Below are 24,447 nucleotides of genomic sequence, written 5' to 3' on the forward strand. Positions count from 1 at the left end.
TTCATCAGATCTCCCATGTATAAGATCCTTTGGCATGATTTTCAGGGGGTGGGGGGCAGTTAACCAGGTGTCTTGCAATTAATGATGAAGGTTATGAGATTTGAGAAAGCTTCTCAAAATCATGAAGAGTTCTGATAGGGTAAATAATCTAATGCCAGAAGGGTTCATATGCAACGTACCCAGGCTCACAGTAAATTGGCAAAAGAGAAAAGGGCAGGAAACATTTCACAGCAACTAGTTATAATCTGGAAATCATTAGTGTCGGGGAAGCAAATATAACAGGAACTTTGAAAAGCAAATTGGAATCATTGAAAACATCGTAGGTGTCATGACTTATTGGGTAGATGTTTCACAGAGCTGGGATAGGAACAATGGGCCAAGTGGCCTTCTTCTGCAGCAAAACATTCTCCTTGACGTTAGGGTCAGCATTGTTCTAGCCTTCTTTATCCTGACTAAAGTGTAAAAATCCACTTGTCAACTGGCCCCAGCTGTTATCTTTGAGGTCAGTGATCTAAATGTAAAATTTACCGCAAGCAACCTAAATGTATTGAGGCTGATTTTAGCCGCATCTGTCAACAGAGTTTAAATGAGGAATAATGGATAACTGGGAGTGATTACAAGGCATTATCTCATTCAGGACAGCATGAATCACTCACAATGAAACTGAGTAGTTACAACCATCTGAACTGATAGAAGACTGCAGCTTTGGAAAAGTGCCCATGGCATATCTTATTTTTCATCAGTGTCATGGATTTTTATCAGGGTGGCTTTATTTCATTTTACATAACTTGTTGCTGGTTCCCCACCCAAAAGTTTCATTAAATTCATACTTGTCCTTCTGTCAGGACTGTTTGCTTATGGAAAGAAATGATGAAGCACCCTTTACGCACACAGGCAGCTTTGGAGATGGCAGCCATTTTTAACAAGGAAACCATGCTAATTAGCCAAAAGGGAGAGCTGAACCCTGATCACCATTCCTCATCTTTAACCAAAGCCCCCACTGACCTTTTGGGTGGGCGTAAAAGATTCCATGACACCATTCTGAAAATGAGCAGACGTGTTCTCTCTGGTGTCCTCAGCCCAACATTGATCTCTCAGTCAACACCCCTAAAACAGTTTATCTATCATATTGCATTACTATTTATGGGATCTTACTATGTGTGCACAAGTTGGCTGCTACCTATCCTACAAAAGTGACTACATGGCAAAACCTGTAACTGGTTAGAAACTCTTTAACTCATCTTGAAAGGAGCTATACAAGTGTAATCCTCTGTTTCCTTCTTCCTTAATCAAGTGTGCCAGCAACACCAAGCCACTTCTCACTTGTTATGGTAGCTACTGTAAATTGGTTTATTTTTGTTACCTGTACCGAAGCACAGTGAAAAATTGTTTTGCATGCCATCTCATTACAACAGTGCATTGCAGTAGTACAAGGGAAAACAATAACAGAATGAAGTGTTACAGAGAAAGTGCAGTGCAGACAGACAATAAGGTGCAAGGTCATAACGAGGTGGATTGTGAGGTCAAGAGTCCATCTAAATGATACTCAGGGACAGTTCAATGGTCTTATAACAGCAGGATAGAAGCTGTCCTTGAGCCTGGTGGTACGTGCTTTCAGGCTTTTGTATCTTCTGCCCGATGGGAGTGGGAAGATGCAAGGTCCATTTTCCTATTGTTTGTTGTGACTCAGAGTTAACAGCGGTAATTTAGTAAGTCATAAGTGAAAAGACATGTGAAGAGTACATGTCAATGCCTTCCTTCTTCAAAGACTATGCCTTACCAGTTTGGACATATAGTGGCACCAGTCTCAAGTCAGATACTCCATGGTTCACAGGAAGGTCAGTCAATTCACTTGTCCAATAAAGGACCTTAAAACCAACAGCAGGAAAACCCTGCCAAAGAAAAAATAGATTTTTTATATGCAGCAATACAAAAAGCACTGGAGGAACTCAACGGGTCAGGCAGCATCTATGGAAGGAAATGGACAGTTGACGTTTCAGGTCGAGACCCTTCATCTGTACTGGAAACAAAGGGGAAGATAACTGGTATAAAAGGGTGGAGGGAAGGGTGGAGCATTCCAGCATCTGCCGTCTCTTGTGTCCCCAGATTTTTTGTTATATAGATGTTTTCAAATCCCTTTCAGGATGTGCCAAAACACTTTCCAGCCAATGAACTTCTGTTGTAACATAGGAAAATGACCAATTTCAACACCAGTCATTCTTACAGTGTTGTTGAGAAAGATTTAATGCATTGCCTGGGGTGGTAGTTGAGGCGAATACGATAGAGACGTTTAAGAGGCTCTTAGACAGGCAGATGAATGTGCAGAGGATGGAAGGATATGACCATTGTGTAGGTAGAAGGGATCGTTTTGGTAGGCGTTTAATTACTAGTTTAATTAGTTCACCACAACATCGTGGGCCAAAGGGCCTGTTCCTGTGCTGTACTGTTCTATACTCTATGTTCGTTGTTCTATTACCTATTTAACATCAATGAGCGCAAGGTTTCTCTGGATCATATGTACAATATTCAATGAAGGAGTGGTTACACAAATTTATTTTGCATAGGACAGATTCACAATGGCTAAAAGACCATTTCTTCTTCGCTTCTAATCCAGGCTGTTTCTAACTACAAAAAATCTGATTGATGCCATGAACTAGCAGTGTCTGCCAATCAAAGCAAGTGATTAATCACAGATAATTAGCAATCACTATCCATTACTTTAAAATCTGGCATTGGTGACACTGAAAAAAGTCTCTGAATTTACTGCAGATAGCCAGCCAGATCTTCACATTTTTCTTGTGTGTGTGTGTGTCACACTCCCAAGTCTTTGGCACATTACGGTATAATAGATTTCTAAGTCTATTCAGAATTGGCATTAAATGTGCGTTATCTCACATTACAGTTGAACCAATGATCCATTTGTGTTCATTCCCTTTGCAATTAGTGTTGGGAGTGGAAAATCAATTAAAAGTCATCACTAACTACTTGTTAGTTTGAGTGTTATTTAATTATTACTGATCAAGTGATTACACATGAGTAATGCTGAACTAATTGGTAAAAATATGGACACAATGCAGCATTCGATACAATGGTATAGACAACTGAGATTATTGGGTTCTCTGATAAAAATGGATGAACACAGTAAAATAATACAACATGTAAGCAAATGCGGACTCCAATGAAGGAATGATACACAAGAAAATAGGAGCAGGAGTCGGCTACCTGGCTCCTCAAGCCTACCCCACCATTCAACATGGCCATGGCTAATCTGCCCTAAACCTCAACTGCTCTTCTGGGCCAGTCCCCCGAACTTCCCAATCTTTCAAAAATGTATCTATCTCCACTTTAAATACTTCTAATGCTCTAGCCTCTGTGTTATTATATAGTTATAATAAAGAACTACTGTTCCCAGTGGGCAATGCAAGGGGTGACGTGAGGGAACAGGAAGTGGCTGTAAAAAAAAGAGGGAGAGCAAGCCAAGCTGGTGTTGGCTAATAAAAATATTCAGATGTTAAACCCATGCAAAGTTTGTCTCTTGAAGAAGAACAAACATAACAGCTTCCACAACCCCCTGAAGTAAAGACTTCCAGAGATTCACTACCCTCTGCAAAATGAAATTTCTACGCACCACAGTTTTAAGTGACCACCCACTGATCTTGAAACCATGTCCCCCTCGCTTGAGACTTTCCCTCTAGTGAATCTATCTCAACACCTATCCTGTCATGCCACTGTATGATCTTATATCTTTCAATCAAATCATTCCTCATTCATCTAAACACCAAAGAATACAAGCCCAAAGTGTTTAGTTTCACTCAACAGGGCAACCCACCCATTCTTTGAATTGCCTGCAATGCTACTACATCCAAGGTAAAGGGAGCAAAACTGTGTGCAGTTGCCCCTCACCAACACCCTGTACAATTGTAACCAGACCTCTCGGTTTCTAAACTTCAACCTCTTTACGATAAATGCCATCTACACCTGCCTGCTGACTTCTTGTGATTCAAGCTCAAGAGGATTCATGCCGTAATTGATTTGTTTGGTAATAGAACTGTTAAAATTGCAATTTAACCGGCAACCTACCAATAAAAACTTACAATCTGAAAGATAAAACAAAATACTGGCATTCATTTCCAGTAGCTCTTGCTGCAGCTAACATTAAGGACTGATGAAGTCCACTTCAGATAATAAGCTCCTACTCATCAGCACCTCTTTTTCCAGTCAAGACCCAACAGACCTCACTGGACAAAATTGCTCCTTACTCAGCACAATCACCAGCTGGTAAATACATGCATAGATATTGGTTAAGGCACAAGCCGGCTTTTTATAAAGCTCCCTCAAATAGCGCAAGCCACTGACATGGTAATGATGAATTAACATGCAAGCAATAGATTAAAGGGTGGCTTATGTACCGAACAATGCTATAGCAAGAACCCTTTCACAGAGTATTACAAAACAGAAATTCATCCAAATACTCATTCCAAGGCAACCAGACTTTTTCCAGAGGAGTACTATATGTAGCCATTTCCTTATTTAATATTTAGTCATACTTATTTCCCCAAGCTTTTGAAATAAAAGAAAAAGACTTACATTTCAATAGCACCTTTGATGTCCCTTTAAGGTAAACATTCAATAATGATCACTAATAAGAAAGTAACTTTCCAATTGTTACCACAAGCAACTTGCTGTGCACAAATTGGTTTTTATCTTAGCCAACAAGGTATTTTTTTTGAGACACAAGAGACGGCAGATACTGGAATCTGGAGCAATTAACAATCTGCTGGAGCAACTCAGTGGGTTGTGCAGCATCGGGGCAGGGTGGGGAAATTGTTGACGTCTTAGGTTGAAACTGCATTAGGACAGAGGTTTTTTTAAAAGTATAATCATTGCTGTAGGAATGCAGCAGCCAATTTGCGAACAGCCAGTTCCCACAACTAGTAATGTGAAATAATCAGATATTCTGCTTTAGTTACATTGAATATCAGGGAGAACATTAGGAAGTACTGCTTTATTCTTCTTCAAATTACTGACCTGGAATCTTTTACATCTAAATGAGAGAGCAGATGGTTTAATGTTTTATCCAAAGACAGCATCACCAACAGTGCGGCACTCCTTCAGTGGGATTGTTGGTCTCAATATATCCAAATCTCTCAAACTTGAAACTACAGCAGACTGACTCCTTCCTGGTGTACTTTTGCCGAAACAAGGCAAAATAATCTATTATAGGCAGAGGCAAGAATCCTAAACATGAGCACTGCAGCCTGGATTTTCCTAGGTCCTGTAGGACAGGGATACTTGGGAGTTAGGAATGACAGAAAATCTGGCAATGACGAGCACACACCTCAGCCCACCATTCTGTTCAAAGCTGGATGGACCATTAGTTAGGTGGAGTTACCGAGATCTGTGCATTAATTCCCGTCCGATCTTCGTGCAGTTGCTGTGAGCCCACTTGCAGTACTGCTGATGAGGCCCTCTCACCAATTCAGTGACTGTCAACCCACATTGAACTCCGCATACGAGGAGGATGTTGCACAGCTCTGTCGATATGCATTTGCTAATTCAAATCTCCCCAGTTACAAGAATGCCCAGATAAACCCAGAAACCTTGTGTATATTCCTCATTGCAAACAGATCTTCACTGGATTTTGCATCCTAATTGTTCATTCTACACTACTGTTTGGAAATTCTCTCCATAACAAAAGAAATACAAAATGTTAGGCATGAAAATTGAGCTATGTGATCACACTGGAACCGTATAAAATCATTGCTCGATTACAGTGAACTACAGTTCTGGTCACCACAGTACAGGAAGGATGTGATAGCATTGGAGAGGCTGCAGAGGGGGTTTGTGAGGATGTTCTTAGGGCTGTTGAAATTTAGTTTTCAAGAATGATTGGCTGGCAGGGTTGTTGCTGGAATAGGAGAGGCTGAGAGGTGATTTAATTGATGGGTATAGAACATAGGACATGGAACAGAGAACAGTACAGCACAGGAACAGGCCCTTCAGCCCACCATGTCTGTGCCGAACATGATGCCAAATTAAACTAAATCCCTTCTGCCTGCATGTGATCCATATCCCTCCATCCCCTGCATATTCACGTGTCTCTCTAAAAACCTCTTGAACACCACTGTCGGATCTGCTTCCACCCCAGCCCCTGCCAGCCCGTTCCACTAAAGCTCAAAACACTTAGAAAGTCAGACAGAATGATCCCACCAGTAGTTTCTGATTTCCTTCCTTGTAGGATTTTGCTTTATCACTTTACTATATGTAGCCACTGCCCTAGAGCCGGGCAGTTACACTGACACAGAGAAACCACCTCAAACAATATTAAAGGGAATAACTGGAGCCCATTAAAAATACAATAGTTCGCAAGATTTAATTTGTTTACATTAAATTATTCATGAAATTGTTACAAAGCTATTTCAGAAAGGTGCTGAAGCAATAGTTTGCACCTCAAAATATCATTCCAATTGCTTTACATCATAAACCTTTGCATTCTCATCAACATACCCATCTATAAAATTCTGGAAGTTTTAAAACCTAGTTAGCAGACTACATTGCAGCACTTGGCTGCTGGTATTCACCCTTTCTGAGTGCCTTTGGAACATTACCAATTACCCACATTTGAAATGTGTAGGATTGGAATAAATATCAATTCCCACTGAAATGAACTCTCTCAAAATGGCAAGTACTCACTGTCTCGTCAGAGATTGAGGTCAGGTGCACAGATCACCTTGGAACTGAGTACCAAATGACCTCTGTGTTTAAAAATGCATAGCCTACCTTTAAAAAAAATACTGATGGAAAGGATTTAAACAGAAAAATTGTTGCCGTTCTTGAAGGCATTGACTCCCACTTAGATACTGCCGAAGATTCCCACACCTCTTCCAAAAGTCTATCTGAGTCTTAACAGAAATACCAGTTGAGTACCTAACACGAGGAGTTGTCACAGGTCTTCAGTCCTGATCTCTCTGAGGTCCATCATTTGCATTTTCCAGCATTATCTCTGAACATGTATGGAAATCCTGGCTAAAGCTTTGCTCCTACCAGCCTACCAAGGCCAATTGCTGTACTCCTATTGCCACTTGGCTAAGTTCAACCAGCCCAGCACAGACTCTGAATCAATAATAAATAGCCTAATTGCATGCTGGCTTTGTTAGGTGAATCACAAGGCATGGAAAGAAATAACATTTTTAATCTAAGTTCTACATACCGTTCAATTCAATTGACCATATGGTGAGGGATTTCCTTCAATAAAAAACATTAATAACTTGATAGAGGTGTACGAGATGATGAGGCATAGACCGAGTGGACAGTCAAAGACTTTTTCTCAAGGCGAAAATGGCTAACACGAGGGGACGTAATTTTAAGGTGATTAGAGGAAAGTATGGGGGGGGGGGGGGGATGTCAGAGGTAAGTTTTTTTTTAAAACACAGAAAGTGGTGGGTGCGTGGAACACACTGCCAGCAGAGGTTGTGGGGGGCAGATACATTAGGGACATTTAAGAGACTCTTAGATAGACACATGAATGATAGAAAAATGGCGGGGGAGGGTGGTATGTGGGAGGGAAGGGTTAGATAGATATTAGAGCAGGATAAAATGTCGGCGCAACATCGTGGGCCGAAGGGCCTGTACAGTGCTGTAATGTTCTGTGTTCTATGTTCTAACTCCTTCAATATTAGGATGTGTATTGCAATAACAAACTGTTGTGTGATTCACTATTACAAAGAAAATAAAGCACAGATTTAAACAGCACATGTACCCTTTACATATCCTAATCCTCAATGATCTTGATTCCTCTGCCCTCTGCTTCCAGCCACAGAGCGTGTAATTCAGCCCTTACAACCAAATGCCAGCCAAGACATTGCTGAAATAATGTTCCAATCTCATTAGGTCTGTCATGTTACACAGGCCAGCAGTCATGCACAGGTCACCAGTCTGTGTTCTTTCACACTGCTGAATAGAGATGGTTCAGCAAGACTTACAGATTTAAAACCTATTTTAGATTTAAAGGGGCTTTTTTTGTCATTGTATGAAACTTACAGTTAAACATTCTATTTATGGAAGTGAAAAGGAAAACTTTGCAAACTCTAAATCATTGCATTAGGATCTGTGAAGCACAGTTCATGGTCTTTGTGCAAAGCAACTCATTAGAGTATCCAAGTATTTAACCCTCACTGACTTAAAGCAGTTCCATCTGAAGGCGAGGTCTACTGAGCAAACCACACTACAGGGGTTGAATAATTGCCAGGCACTACCACTTCAATAGGGCTCACTATGTTAAGATTAACAAAGTAGAAACTTCACAACCAAAAACTCTTTCAATATGCAAACCATTGTCAACATTTATGGCCAAGTTTGATATTTGACTTTCCAATTATGTTGATTTTTTTCTCTTATTTTGTTACTCAAATCCAGTCAACTAGTACCAATATAATCAATGAAAATCTACAAGCTGAGAGACAAAAAAAATAACATTGTTAATGGCATCACCAGGGTACTAACTTGAATTATTCACTGATTCAGATGATACAAAGGGAGCTGAATTTAACATAATTAGCCCCCAGTGCTCCAGCTTTACCTGTGCGGATGGAAATTTAACTCCCACAGGCCACCGGGTTCAATTAGCACTGTTGGCTGCATGAATGGCATTAAAATAGATGCAAATTCTCACTGACACAGCCACCACTCAGGAAAGTTGAGACTTTCCCCAGCTGAAGACAAGGCTCAAGTAATGATAAAATGGATCGAGTTTTTGTTGCCTGGATACAAAATGCTTCAACAAATTATTCTGAGCTCCCACTTACTGAATCCCTTCTGTTTTGCACAAACCCATCTTAAATGTTTTCCATGAAACCCAGCCTTCTCGGGGCCTGCTTGTACATAATTCACTGTGGGATGTACAAACCTGTCCTACTCTGCACGTCAAGCACCGCCTAAGGCACAGAATAGGTTGCCAGGACTCAAGGGACTGAGTTACAGAGGCTGAGCAGGCTAGGAATTTATTCATTGGCGCATAGGAGAATGAGGGGTGAAATTATAGAGGCGTATAAAATCATGAGGGTCATTGATAGGGTGAATGCACACAGTCATTTCCCAGAGTTGGAAAATCAAGAACTAGAGGGCACAGGCTTAAGGTGAGAGGCGAGAGATTTAATAGGAACCTGAGGGGCAACTTTTTCACCCAGAGGCAGTGGTAGCTGCCAGAGGAAGTGGTTGAGGCAGGTACATTAACACCTTGGACAGGTACAGGGATAGGAAAGATATAGAGAGATATGGGCCAAACACAGGAAAAATGGGACTAGCTTCGATAGGCATCTTGGTCAGCATGGACCGGTTGGGCTGAAGGGCCTGTTTCTGTGCTGTGTGACTCTACTCTGCCCCAAGATCACTTCCCTGTGCACTGCCCAGATATCCCTATTCAACCTGTTCAGATGGGAATTTCCACAGCCAATCAGATACGAGAAAGTGGATTACTTAAAAGAAACTAGTTAGTGCAAATGCAAAAGATGTGGGGTTAAAAATCAATCACTCAAATCCAGAAAGATGCTAACAAAAGAAAAGGCGACCAATCTTGTACTCCAACTTGTTTTAATATAGTCTCTGAACTGTGTGTGAGTGAGGAGGGATTCCATAATGACAGAAGGGCTCTTCTTAATTTACTAAATCATGTACAGCTGAATGCCACTTAAAGTTACTGAAAGTAAAAAAAAGAAGCAAGGACAATCTGCTTCTCCCAAGCACTACCTCCTACCATCCTGTTGTTCATTGCTAGTTCACTGAGATATTTAATATTTACCCACTGCTCCACAAATCATTGCTGATTCAGATTTGAGAAGATTATTTGGGAAGATTCCCTAGAAGATGGCAAGACCAGTGTTGATTTAGTTGTACCTAGTGACATATAATTGAACTCTGAACTCTCACAGTGTAAGGTGACTCTCTTGTAACATCCGCCCTTGCAGGGCAGCCTGTTATGGCAATACCCAGGTGATGCTTTCTTGATGTGATAAAAACGTTCCCGCAGAGGAAGTAGTATTGGCAAAGGCGACCAAAGACACGGCAGGACAGTTCGGTTTTAGAAAACGTTTGCACACAGACACTGATGGTTCACATGCAAAAGGCAAGTTATAAAAAGACAAAGACAATCTCCAAAACTGAGTCAGCCCAAATTATAGTGCCCCGGTATTTGGCACACACTATACCAACCTTAGATCAATTATGCAACAAGGTAGATAGTCACAGTTGATTACTAACGTCGCTCTAAACTCGACACCACTTTATGTGCTTGTACAATCTCCATTCACTCATTATCCCTATGGAAAAGCTCAGTGGGTGCTTGATTCCAACGACCACCTCTACAGTAACTTCTCAAAAACATTGTATTTTGTTTAAAAAGCACTAACGGGGTTCTGACACCGTCCTTTAACGTAGCCTTAAAACATGTCACAACACGATGGGACGAGTACAACTGTTCCTCGATCAACCCTGGCACATTCCCCCAACTGGAGTTCTACAGCAGCAAACACAACGCACGCAAACTGTTCGCCAGAATCTTCCAGCGCACGATTTTACTTTTGCCATCTGACGATCATAATGAATTTATCTTTCTGGGATTAGAACGGGAGGCGATATGAATCGCCTTGACACCCGAATACTGTAAGAAAACAGCTATGGTAACGTGCAATAGAAAGACTTTAAAAACCCCATCCACAGCTCAAGACGCTTCTTGGACTTCGGATCAGCAACTAAAGCTAGTGTTTAGTAACTCCGGCGGCTGATTGCAATCCTCGTCTCAGAACAGCCACTGATTGCACAATGTTCCTTAGATTCCCTGCTATCTGCTTGGATTCATCTAAACATTGCCAACTTGTTGGGTTTGCACTTTGAAACACGGTGCAGACAGAAGAGCAACACTTTTGGTGTCTGCACACAAGTGTTCAACAAGTGCAACGCGCGCTGACCTGTTTCCCCAGGACCGGCTGCTCTGCAGAAAGAGGGGGGTGAAACGGATTGACAGGTAAACTTTTCAACTGCCAGTGACGTCTGCCTCGCCTAATGTTGAAAAACAAAAGACCACCTTGCGCTGCAGAACAATTCTGACATAAATTCACAGCCCCGAGATGAAAGCTTCCTTCGGAGTGTCACTCATTTTAACCAGCCGGCGACCTCTGCGTGTGAGTGTGTGCGTTTTAACAAATGCAACAGGCGATGTGACTTGCACCTGTGAATCGATCATACCTTCCAGCCCGCTGAGCTGTTGCTGTCTCCTTTATCTTTGAAATAGGGGATATGTCGAACCATCCAGTCGTAAATCTGTGACAGTGTCAGCCTCTTATCGGGAGAGCTCTCGATGGCTTTGGTTATCAGGTCGGCGTATGACAGGTTGCCCCATGCATTTCTCCGGGACGATTTCTTGCGGTGGTGGCTGATCTCACTGACGCCCAGCACCGACTGGATCGCCGGCACAGCCCTGGCGTCCGTCTTGATCCCGGTAACTGCCGCCGCCGCCGCCGCCGCCGCTGCCTCGTTACTCGGGGCGTTTTCCTCCGCTTTGCCCTCGGCTCCCGGGAAGTCTGGTCGAGGGAGCGGCCAGGTGCACGATCTGGGCCGGCTCTGCGGCTCGAAATCCGGGTCGATGTCAACCTGAGGCGCTGCAGCTTCTTCCATGACGGTAGCCAGCAGCAGGAGGGAGAAAATCTGACAACAAATCAAATTACAACAGATGTCAGGGTGGAGGATTAAAATATTAAAAGGAGGGGGAAACCCCCCCGAGAGATGGGAGGGGTTAAAGCTGGGAGGGGAGGGGGCGGGGGTGGGCGATAACTCAGCGGAGAGCTGCCATAGCACACAGCGCTGCCTCCGCTCCGCCGCAACTGCGCCTTGTTGTCCGCCGGCGCGTCGCTTCCATGTGTACCCGCTGCGCGCAGAGAAAAGGTTACACCGCGGCCAGCCGCCGCCTCATTGGTCGCCCACTGTCACAGCATTCCATCGGGGCGGGGCCCTGCCGGCGGCCGCCGCGCCGGGTGCCGCCCACCTCCCTCCGCCATTGGCTGCGGCGGCGCCCGCCCTTGAATACATTAGCGGGGAAATCCCCTCCACTGACGTCACGCGGCTCAGCTGTGCTGACGGCGAGGCGCGGAGTTGCCCCGACACCGGGCGCTGGGCGCACCGCGCACACCAGCTCAGCCCCACCGAAGCAGCTGGCCAGTCTGATTAAATTACTCCGGAGCAAGGAGCCATGAATCTGGCATATTACTCGAAAATAAAAAGCAGACATTCCTGGAAGCACTGAGCAAGCCAGGCAGCATCTGAACACAAAACAAAAAAAGGCAACATCTGTGGGGAGAGAAACAGAGGTTCACCTTTTCAGACTGATAGAGAAGAGCTAACAAAGTGTGCGTCGGTCCTATACTAAGTGAGTCTGGGGAAATTAATAACAGAAAACAAAGGCATGGCAGATGGATTAAAGCAGGTATTCTGCTCCTGTCCTCAATATATATAATTGAGATCCTAGAAATTAGCTATAAATCTGGAAATGGAAGGGAGGGAGACACTCAGGAAATCACCAGGCACAAGCATTGTTGAAGTTCCGGGCCCTGACATTACCCTGGGGTCTTAAGTGGCTGGTGAGATTGTTGATTTCTAGGGAAATTTCTGGATTTCTAGATTTTCTAGAATTCCCTAGATTTGATGAAGGTTCCAGAAGGTTGAGTGTAATTCCTTTATTCAAAAAGACAGACAGATGATGTGGGAAAATGTAAAATCATTCACTTTGGTAAGCAAAATAAAAAAAAAAGAAACATATTATCTTAAGAGCTCTGATACGCAGAGGGATCTGGGTGTTCAAGTGCATGATGTGCGACAGTAACTGGGAAATCTGTTGTACTGGTGAGACCACACCTTATTGTTTAAGGTGAGAGGAATTGAAGAGCAAGGTAGGGAGGCTAAGCTTCAGTGCGGAGAACTCTCGACCTCTCAATCTACCATGTAATCGCCCTTGCACCTTATTGGCTACCTGACTGTTCTTTCTCTGTAACTGTAACACTATATTCTGTACTACTTCAATGTACTTATGTATGGAATGATCTCTCTGGATGTCATGCAAAACAAAAGCTTTTCACTGTACCTTGGTACAGGTGACAATAATAAACCAATTAGCGATTAGTCATATTGCTGAGGCCATATCTGGTGTACTGTGTACAATACTGGTCTCCATATTTAACAAAGGATGTTAATGCATTGGAAGAAATTTGAAGATTTACTGGACTGACACCTGAATGAGTGGGTTGTCTTATGTGGAAAGCTGAGGCAAACCTGGCTGGTATCCACTGGACTTGATTAAAACAATGTGGAAGGGGTGTTCCCTTCAGTGGGAGAATCCAGAGATAGGGAAACATGCTTAAAAATAAAAGGTGGCCCACTTAAGTCAGAGGTTAAATGATTTGTTTTTCTTTTAGGAAGTCATGAGTCTTGGGAACTCTTCCTCAAAGAGCAGCCCCAATTGAGGGGACGCAGTTACAAGACCAGGAAGTAGTCATTAAAAACAAATGCACAGGAATTTTTCTCGCAGAAGGTGGTGAATCTCTGGAATTCTCTGCCTCAGTGGATTGTGGAGGCTGGATCATTTTGGGGCTACATCAGTGGGGGTATTTATGGAGGAAGTACATACATTTTTCAAAGGGCTATAGGGAATTGGCACAGAAGAAGAGATCAAAGTCAAAGTTGAGGTTATTGCCATCTGCACCAGTACATGTTTGCACCAGGGGCAATGAAAAAACTTACTTGCAGCAGCATCACAGGCACAGAGCATCAGATAAGCAGCATTCACAAGAGAAACATAAATTAAACATAAATTAAACATAAATTATACACAATTTTTACAAGAAAACACAATTTGAACAAAAAAATGAAGTCCATTTTAGTGCAAAGTGGTCATAAAGTTGTGAGACTGTAGCGATTAGGGTTGTGCCGGTTGGTTCAAGAACGGAATGGTTGAAGGGAAGTAGCTGTTCCTGAACCTGGTGGTGTGGGACTTCAGGCTTCTGTACCTCCTGCCTGATGGTAGCTACGAGAAAATGGCATGGTCCGGGTGGTGGGACCTGGGGTAGCTCAGCCATGATTATATTGAATGGTGGGGCAGGTTTGAGGGGCCGAGTGGCCTACTCCTGCTCCTATTTTCCTGTGTTAACACAGAACATAGAACACTACAGCACAGTACAGGCCCTTCGGCCCACAATGTTGTGCCAACATCTTATCCTACTCTAAGATCTATCTAACCCTTCCCTCCCACATAGCCCTCCATTTCTCTATCATTCATGTGTCTATGTAAGAGTTTCTTGAATTTCCCTAATGTATCTGCCCCCACAACCTCTACAGGCAGTGCGTTCCACACACCCACCACTCTCTGTGTAAAAAACTTACCTCTGACATCCCCCTTATACCTTCCTCCAATCACCTTAAAATTATGTCCCCTGGTGTTAGCCATTGTCACCCTGGGGAAAAGTCTCTGACTGTCCACTCAATCTATGCCTCTTATCATCTTGAACACCTCTATCAAGTCACCTCTCATCCTCCTTCTCTCCAAAGAGAAAAGCCTGAGCTCACTCAACCTTTGAGTTCTTTGAGCTTTATTGGCAGAGGGAGAAACATACTTGACAGGCAAAGATGAAAGGTTACTGTGGGTAAAAGGGAACATGGCATTGAGGTTGCAGTCAGGGCAGCCATGATACGATTTTAAATTATGGAACAGGCTTAAGGGGCCGAGTGGCCTACTCCTATTCACATGTAATTTGGAAAGGATAGACCTCAGGGGAGGTTAAAGTTGCAGCGAAAAGAAGGAGGGAGAGAAAAACAGAAAGATCTAAGTGAGAAAATAAGTGAGAACAGGAGTATATAGAACATAAGGACATAGGAATTAAGAACAGATCTGGCCATTTGGACCTTCAATCCTGCTCTGCCATTCATCATGAAGGTGGCTGATCTTCTACCTGACGCTCCATGTTCCTGCACTATCCCCCTCTCCAAATATCTCACTGAGGGCTCCTGCAATGTCTTCTCTAGCTTCCCACAGTGTTCTTGGATATACCTGGAGATTCGTCTACCTTTGTACATCTTAACACAGATAACACCTCTTCTACTGTAATATGGACTGCTCCCAAAACATCTTCATTAACTTTCCAGGTTCCCAAGTCTTCACATCTTTCTCCATGGCAAAAAGAGAGGAGAAATAATCATTGAGAACTCTGCCCATCTCCAGCCGCTTCACACGGAGATTTCTATCTTGATCTTTGAGGGTCTCCATTTTCTCCCTGTTCCCTTATAAACTTTAAAAAAATCTCTTAGGATTCTCCTTAATTTGCTCAGCCAAAACCATCTCATGTCCCTCTTGACCCTCCTAGTTTCTTCCTTGGGTATACTCTTGCATCCTCTATGTACCTCCAATGAGTCACTTGATCCCAGCATCGTCATGCTGCTCGACCCGCTGAGTTCCTCCAGCAGATTGCTTCTTGCTCCAGATTCTAGCATTTGCAGTCTCTTGTGTCTCCATTGCACATCTAAATGTGCTCATGATGCAGAACTGGGTAGGATTATAAGCAGAAGGGAGGACGTAAAATTGACTTCAAGGGGAGATAGAAAGACTGAGTGAGTGGCAAGAGTCCGGCAGATGGATACAGTGTGGAAAAATTGTGAGATCTTCCATTTCAGCTACAAAACGGAAAAGCAGAGTATTATTTGAATGGTGAGAAATTTGGAAATGTTGATGTTCAAAGAGACCTAGGTATCTTTGTAAATAAGTTACTGAAAGCTAACACATAGGTGCATCAAGCAATTAAAGCGAGCAGTATGTTCGCCCTTATTACATGAGGATATGTCACTTGGAGTTGGAATTGGTTTATTATAGTCACATGTACCGAGGTGCAGTGAAAAGCGTGTCTTGCATACCGTTCATACAGATCAATTCATTACACAATGCTTTGAGGTAGTACAAAGTAAAACAATACAGAATGCAGAATAAAGTGTTACAGTTACAGAGAAAGTGCAGTGCAGGTAGACAGTAAGGTGCAAGGTCATAACGAGGTGGATTGTGTGGTCAAGAATCCATCTTATTGTACTAGGGAACCAGTCAATAGTCTTATAACTGAGGGGTAGAAGCTGTCCTTGAGCCTGGTGGTACGTGCTTTCAGGCCTTTGTATCTTCTGCCCGATGGGAGAGGGGAGAAGAGAGAATGTCTGGGGTGGGTGGGGTCTTTGATTATGCTGGCAGCAAGAAGTGTAGACATGGAGGGGAGTTAACGGAGAGGAGGCTGTTTTCCGTGATGCGCTGGGCTGTGTCCACAACTCTGCAGTTTCTTGCGGTCATGGGTAAAGCAGTTGCCATGTCAATCTGTGATGCATCCAGATAGGATGCTTTCTACAGTGCGTCAGTAGAAATTGGTGAGGGCTGACGGGGACATGTCAAATGTCTTATTACAATTACACAGGATTTTGGTAAGACTGCATCTGGAGTATTGTGTATGGTTTTAGTCTCCTTACTTAAGTATAAATGGATATATATGTCAAAGAGGGAGCTCAACAGAAATTCACCAGACTGGTTCCAGAGATAGTGGGTTGTTCATAAAAGGAGGGAATGAGTAGAATACCTGTATTCTCTAGAATTTAGAAGAATGAAAAGAGGTCTCATTGAAATTTCCAACAGGCCTTGATACAGTACAGGCAAGGAAGAAGTTTCTCCTGGCTGAGTGTCGAACCAGGAGTCACCGTCTCAGAATCAGGAATAGACTACTGAGGAGACAAAAGAGACTGCAGATGCTGGAATCTGGAGCAACAAACAATCTGCTGGAGGGACTCAATGGGTCGAGCAGCATCTGTAGGGGGTGGGGGGGTGGGGGAAGGAACTGTCGACGTTTCGGGTCAAAACCCTGCATCAGGACTGAGAGTGGAGAGGGAAGATGGCCGGTATGAAGAGGGGAGGGGGATTGGTGAGACAGGAACCCAAGGTGACTGGTGGACTGAGGAGGGGTGAAAGGTGACGGGCAGGTTGCACCAGGTAGGGGAGGGAAGAGAGGGTGTGGAGTTCGGAGACAGTGGCAGGTGGATGATAGATGGAGGCAGACAAAGAGAAAATAGAGGCAGATGGACCGAGGTGGGGGGAGGGGAGGGGAGGGTGAAGGTTGGAGACAGCTGCATGGATGCATGACATTTGTTCCCCTCAGCCAAGTTATTGATATGGACTGTGAATAACTGGAGCCCAAGCTCAGATCCCTGTGGTGGCCATGAGTCACAGCTGGGAAAGACCCACTTATGCTGTTGTTGTTTTCTGCTCGTTAAACAATACTTAATCCCCACCAGTACTTCACCTCCAGTTGCATGTCCTCTAGCTTTGTTGACTAACTTCTTCATTGGCACTTTATTGAAAACCTTGTGAAAATTCAGATATACCACTAATCTATTCTACCAGCCACATTCTCAAAGAACTTCAATAATTTAGCAGGGATTAGGATGCAATAAACCTTGTCCGTAGAATTTGTTGCCACAGAGGGCAGAGGCCAAACCGTTGGGTGTATTTAAGGCAGAGGTTGATAGGTTCTTGATTGGTGAGGGGGTTGAGGGTTACGGGGAAAAGGCAGGAGAAATGGGGGTTAAAAACAAAATCAGCCATGATAAAATGGCAGAGCAGACACGATGGGCCGAATGGCCTATTTCTGCTCCTTTATTTTATGGTTTTATGGATAAGCTGATGAGTGGGCAACAATAATGCAAAGTCAAAGTCAAAGTCAAAGCTGAATCTATTGTCATATGTACAGGTACATGTGTGCACAGGTTCAATATAAAAATTAATTGCAGCAGCATCACAGGCACACAGCATCAGATAAGCAGCATTCACAAGGAAAGCGTAAATTAAACATAAATTATACACAATTTTTACAAGAAATAAAAACACAATTAGAACAAGAAAATACAAAGACCATTTTAGTGTAAAGTGATCAGAGTGGTCACGGTGTTGCCAAACTGTAGTGGTGATTAAGACTTTGCCAGTTGGTTCAAGAACAGAATGGTTGAAGGGAGTCTACAGTAAAACTCTGATAATCCACTCCCCTATTGTTTGGAAGTCCCAGTGGTTCAGCATTGGGTTCTCTAGATGGTGTTTCCAGCTCTCCCTTTAAACTCACACGGGCTCTGTTTCCCCCACTTCCTTTGAACTCCATGTGGTCCCATTTCCACAACTCTCTTGAAACTCGCTAGGGCCCTGGTTCCCATGCTCCCTCGAAACTCATCTGGTTCATTGGACTGTGCATTGTACTATTGTGTAACATCAGAAAAAAGTGAATAAAAAGTTGTTGGAATATTATTAATACTCCAGATCATCAGAGTTTTGTAATATGGAAAAATGTGAGGTTATCAATGCTGTGTATTTTTTAAGTGGTGAAAGACACAAGAAATTCTGCAGATGCTGGAATCTGGCACAATACACAAAAAGTGCTGGAGGAACTCAGCAGGTCAGGCAGCACCTATGGAGGGAAATAAACAGTAGATGTTTCGGGCCGAGACCCTTCATCAGGACTGGAATGGAAGAGGGCAGAAGCCAGAATAAGAAGGTGGGGGGGGAGGAGGAGCACACGCAGGCAGGGGACAGGTAAGTCCAGGTGAGAGGGGGAAGGTAGGTGGGTGCGGGGGTTGGGGGGGGAACGATGTAATAAACTGAGAGGTGATAGGTAGAAGAGGCAAAGGGCTGAAGAAGAAGGAATCCGGTAGGAGAGGGCAGTGGACCATGGAATAAAGGATGGGGGAGGGGAGGAGATGAGCAGGTCATCAAGGTGGGGGAAGGGAGCCACAGGAACAAGGGAAGGCAAAGGAGTGGTGGGGGGGGGGGGGGGGGTGAGAAAAAGAAGGGGAGGGGTTACCGGAAGTTGGAGAAATCGATGTTGAGGCCATCAGGTTGGAGACTCCCAAGGCGGAATATGAGGTGTTGTTCCTCCAACCTGCATCTGGCCTCAACGCGGCAGTAGAGGAGGCCGTGGATGGACATGTCAGTATGGGAGTGGGATGTGGAATTGAAGTGGGTGGCCACCGGGAGGTCCTGGCTGTTGCAGCGGGCAGAACAAAGGTTCTCGACGAAGCGGTCACCCAATCTGCGTCGGGTCTCACCGATGTGAAGAAGGCCGCACCAGGAGCACCAGATGCAATAAATGACACCCTCGGACTCACAGGTGAAGCGCTGCCTCATCTGGAAGGATTGTCTGGGGCCCTGAATGGTGGTGAGGGAGGAGGTGTAGGGACAGGTGTAGCACTTGGTGCGGTCGCAGGCATAAGTGCCGGGAGGGTTATCAGTGGTGAGGGATGAGTAGACAAAGGAATCACGGAGAGATGGATCACTGTGGAAAGTGGAGAGAGGGGGTGAGGGGAAGATGTGTCTGGTGGTAGGATCCCTTTGGAGGTGGCAGAAGTTACGGAGAATGCTGTGTTGGATGCGGAGGCTCGTGGGGTGGTAGGTGAGGCCGAGGTATCCTTGAACACAAATCATTGAAAGCTCACTTGTATGTACAGTTGGTGGTTAAGGAGGCAAATAGTGAATTGATCTTTATTAAGAGAGAACTTGAGTACAAAAGTAAAGAGGTCTTGCTGCTGTTGTACCGGGTGAGACCACCCTTGGAGGATTGTGGTAACTGTGGTCTTTTTACTTAAAAAGGGATATACTTGCCATTGAGGGAAGGAAGCAAATATTCACCAGACTGTTTCCAGAGACGAGGGCTGTGCAGCAGCACAGCGGGTAGAACTGCTGCCTCACAGCCCCAGAAACCAGGGTTCAATCCTGACCTCGGGTGCTGCCTGTGTGAAGTTTGCACGTTCTTTCTGCGACCGCGTGGGTCTCCGGTTTCCTCCCAGCTTCCAAAGATGTGCAGGTTGGTAGGTTAATTAACCCTTAGTGTGTAGCTGAGTGGTAGAATCTCAGAGGAATTGATAGGAATGTGGGGAGAATATAAAAAAGGGATTAATCTGGGATTAGTGTAAATGGTTGGTGCATAGTCGATGGACTGAAGGGCCAGTTTCTGTGCCGTTTCTCTCCAAGACTCTATCAATGACTTCCCTTAAGAGGAGAAAATGAATAAACTGGGCCTGTAATCTTTAGAGTTCAAGAGACTGAGACATAATCTCATTGAAGCTTCTAAAATTCTTTGAAGGCTCAACAGAGTAGATTCAAGAAGATATTTCCCCTGGCTGAGGAGTTTAGAATAAGTCTTAAAATAAAGCATAGGACTAAACAAGGAAGTATTTCTTCACTCAAAGGATGTTAAACCTTTGAACCTCCACAGCACTTAGTGACAGAGATTCCAGTCATTGAGTTCATTCAAAATAGACATCAATAGATTTCTGCAAATTAGAGAAATCAAGGGATATGGGGATAGTGCAGGAAAATGGAGATAAAAGATACTGTTGACTGATAGAGCAGGGGCAAAATAGTTCCTGCTCCTATTTCTTACTGCTTATAGTCCCATATCTGTGAGAGGATAGACAGCAGGAGAGCCCAGTCCATCACAGGCACTGCTCTCCCCAAAAAGAATCCCCATCATCCGGGTCATGCCGTCTTCTCGCTGCTAGCCTGAATTCCCACACCGCCAGGTTCAGGAACAGCTACTGTTCTACAAACAGGTTGTTGAACCAACCTGCACAACCCTAACCCTACCTTTTTCCTATTCACTGTCTTGTATAATTTATATTCTGTGTGTTGTCTGTACCTACATGCCTGCGATGCTGCTGCAAGCAAGTTTTTCATTGTACTGTACTTGTGCACATGACAATAAACTCGACTTGACCTGACTTGAATAATTGACACCATCGCTGGTGACGTCAAATGAAAAAGGGTGAAATCAGGTGTCTCGGCTGCCCTGGTGGGCTGAGTTTATGGTAAAGGTATAGCATCTGACCAACATGTAGATGAAAGGTCATTGACTTGAAATTACCTAAGAAAGGATATAGTAGCATTGGAGGCAGTGATGAGGCAGCTAATTACTGGGAGGAGACGACTGTCCTGTCAAGAGAGGTTAAACAGGTTAGTCTGTATTCTTTGGAGTTTCAAAAATTAGGGGTAATTGTTTGAAACATACAAGATCCTCATGAGGCATGACAGAATAGATGTTGAGATGTTTTCACGAACAAGGAGACATACTGGCAAAATAGAGGGCTGGTCATTTAAAGCTGAGGTGCGTAGAAGTTACTTCTGTCCAACTACAAACTTCACGACATATAGAACATAGAACATTACAGCACAGTACAGGTCCTTCGGCCCACAATGTTGTGCCAACATTTTATCCTGCTCTAAGATCTATCTAACCCTTCCCTCCCACATAGCTCCCATTTCTCTATCATTCATGTGTCTATCTAAGAGTCTCTTAAATGTCCCTAATGTATCTGCCCCCACAACCTCTGCAGGCAGTGCGTTCCACACACCCACCACTCTCTGTGTAAAAAACTTACCTCTGACATCCCCCTTATACCTTCCTCCAATCACATTAAAATTACGTCCCCTTGTGTTAGCCATTGTCGCCCTGGGAAAAAGTCACTGACTGTTCACTCGATCTATGCCTCTTATCATCTTGTACACCTCTATCAAGTCACCTCTCATCCTACTCTCCAAAGAGAAAAGCCCTAGCTCACTCAACCTATCCTCATAAGACATGCTCTCCAATCCAGGCAGCATCCTGGTAAATCTCCTCTGCACCCTCTCTAAGGTTTTCACATCCTTCCTATAATGAGGCGACCAGAAATGAACACACTATGTCAGTGATAATAAACCTGATTCTGATTCTGGTTCTGAATCCTCTGCCCGAGAAGGTGGTGAAGTCTGGATCATTAGCTATACTTAAGGTGGAGGTAGATGAATATTTGATAGATCAGGGGATTGAGGGCTAACAGGATCTGGCACAGAAGAGGATTTGGAGTATGGGGTAGTTCAGCCATGATCATGTTGATAGTGAGCCAGGCTTGAGGGGCCAAGTGGCCTACTCCTGATCCTATTTTCTTGCGTTCTTGTGAAATACTAACTCTCCTTTTTCCCCAGCAACGCTGCCTGACCTGCGGAGTTTTCCATTTTTCGATTTCTGTAAAAAGCCCCTGGTCCACTAGTGTCCTTCAGAGACAGAAATCTGACTCCTGACTCTAATTTCCAGTCACCACTGTCTGAAATGAAAATATATCTGTTAGTTTCCTTTTACAATGATAATTTTATTTGAGTTTAAGAATTCTGATATTATGGTAATTCTCTCATTGGAGGACTGCTGGAGTTTTCCCCAGTGGAGAAACCATTTTTCGGATAAGTCATGAAACTGAGGCACCATCTGTTTTCTCAACTAGGTGTTAAAGACCACACCCTGGAAATTGAAGTGCGCAGCACCCTGTTTATGTGCAAATTGTGCATAAACTCTTTTAGACGCATTTCCATTGGAGTGTCTCCCATCCAGAAATTAGACCTGGAACTTCAGGGTGGCCGATGTTTCTCTGGTGTCGCTTGTGCATCTGATGACATTATCGACATGTGTAACACTCACTTCAACCATGCTTAACAAAAAAAAATAGACCAATGAAACCTTTGTTTTAATTCTTAGAAAAGCAAACAACAAATCCCACAGCAAATCAGTAGGAGATGTGAAATGGGATATTGGCACGTGCTTGCCTGGCCTGTTCATGTTTGAAATTGTTGGTGGGTCTCATTGTACTTGTTCCAGCCAAAGCAACTGAGATTAACGCAGAGGTGTGAACCAGGAGCCACTCTTGGCATGGGACTAGGTTGGTGAGGAAGAGCAGGAGGACATGGGTAAGGCCACACGTACTCAAGATGTTTCTCTCCCCTCCCCTCATCTCCATGGCAGCCTTTCCTACAGCTGAGAAAAGCTGTAGGTGAGGCCGCATTTGGAGTATGGTGTTCAGATTTGGTCACCCTCCAACAGGAAAGATGCCATTAAGCAGAAAGTGTGCAGGGGAGATTTACAAGGATGTTGCCGGGACTCAGGGGACTGAGTTATGGAGAGAGGTTGAGCAGATTGGAACTTTATTCATTGGAACGTAGGAGAATGAAGGGTGACCTTACAGAGGTGTGTAAAATCATGAGGGGCATAGAGAGAGTGAATGCACACAGACTTTTTCCCAGGGTTGGGGAATCAAGAACTAGAGGGCATAGGATAAGAGGGGAAAGATTTAATAGGAACCTGAAGGGCAACTTTTTCATTATATGGAATGAGCTGCCTAAGGAAGTGGTTGAGGCAGGTATGTTAAGAACATTGAAAAGACACTTGGACAGGTACATGGATAGAATGGTTTAGAGGGATATGGGTCAAACATGGGGGACTAGCTTAGATGGGAATCTTCATTGGCATGGACCATTTGGGCCAAAGGGTTGTTTCCATGCTGTATGACTCTATGAGTCTATGGAGATGGGTTCCTTAAGGCCATGCTTCCTAGGACTCTGAACAGCCATGACATTGCAGTTGGCAGCTCTGTAGACAGCTGCCGCCAAGAACCAACAAGGTTGTTCTTTATCACAGCGAACAGGGGAAAAATTACCTCCTAATGGTTCTTTTTAAGGCCAGATTTCTTGATTTTTACATCCCCTAAATCAATGTCAACACCTGCCTAGCACAGCAAATGAGGGTAAAATCCAATCTATGAGTATCAGCAATCTCCTGCTGATTTGAAGTGGACCTACTTCAATGAAGACCAAAGGGCTCTCTCCGGTGTCCTGGGCAATACTTATCTCTCAATCTGCATCGATAAGACAGACTCTCTGCAGGCCATCCCAGGTTACAAATGCCTGACCTTTGGACACTCCTGCATGCAAACAAGCTCCCATAGTATTATTCAATTCAAAAGTCTGATGTACACACATACATTCAATCCTACAAATGGCAGAACTAGTTTCCTCTCTCTCTCCACTTTTAGTAATTATACTTTCTTATCAGTCTTACGTGCTTTTGATGCCGTTCATTACAATGCTGTGGAGGTGTGGTTACCATATCAAGTGATTTTTGTGTATTTTTTGACTTAGGGACAAAATTGACAGATGGACGTCTGTAAAAACGGAAACGGTTCATTACCCAGGGATGGCCTGTAATCCTAATCACATTGTTGGCTTTAGAAAACCTTTTGCACAAATATTCTACAATACTGAACATGTTACATTAATGACTGGACTTTGGAAGGTACTTATTTGGTTGTAAATTGCCTTGTGTCATTCTAGAAGGGATAGGAAAGCCATTATGTCAATACAGGCTTTTCTTTCTATTTTTCCCTCTCTGTTACAACCTGACCGGTTCCCCCTCGGCCCTCGCCACTTCAGAGAAAAGAGCCCAAGTTTGTCCAACCTCTCCATGCCCTCTAATCCAGTCAGCAGCCTGGGAAACTTCTTCTGCACCCTCTCCAAAGCCTCCACATCCTTTCTATAATGGGGAGACCAGA

At 43.9% G+C, this 24,447-nt stretch overlaps 1 protein-coding gene across 1 annotated transcript in view; it reads right to left on the bottom strand.

Annotated features, from left to right (window-relative positions):
- Window positions 1–11,697, bottom strand: part of LOC127581877 (forkhead box protein O3-like) — a 201,649-nt gene extending 189,952 nt beyond the window's left edge. Inside the window, exon 1 of the mRNA XM_052036703.1 lies at window positions 11,239–11,697. Coding sequence (XP_051892663.1) covers window positions 11,239–11,667 — 429 coding nt within the window. The 5' untranslated portion in view covers window positions 11,668–11,697. The remainder of the gene's footprint in view (window positions 1–11,238) is intronic.
- Between the last annotated feature and the right edge of the window lie 12,750 nt (window positions 11,698–24,447).

Source organism: Pristis pectinata, chromosome 22 (genome assembly GCF_009764475.1).
Source record: "Pristis pectinata isolate sPriPec2 chromosome 22, sPriPec2.1.pri, whole genome shotgun sequence".
Lineage (NCBI taxonomy): Eukaryota > Metazoa > Chordata > Chondrichthyes > Rhinopristiformes > Pristidae > Pristis > Pristis pectinata.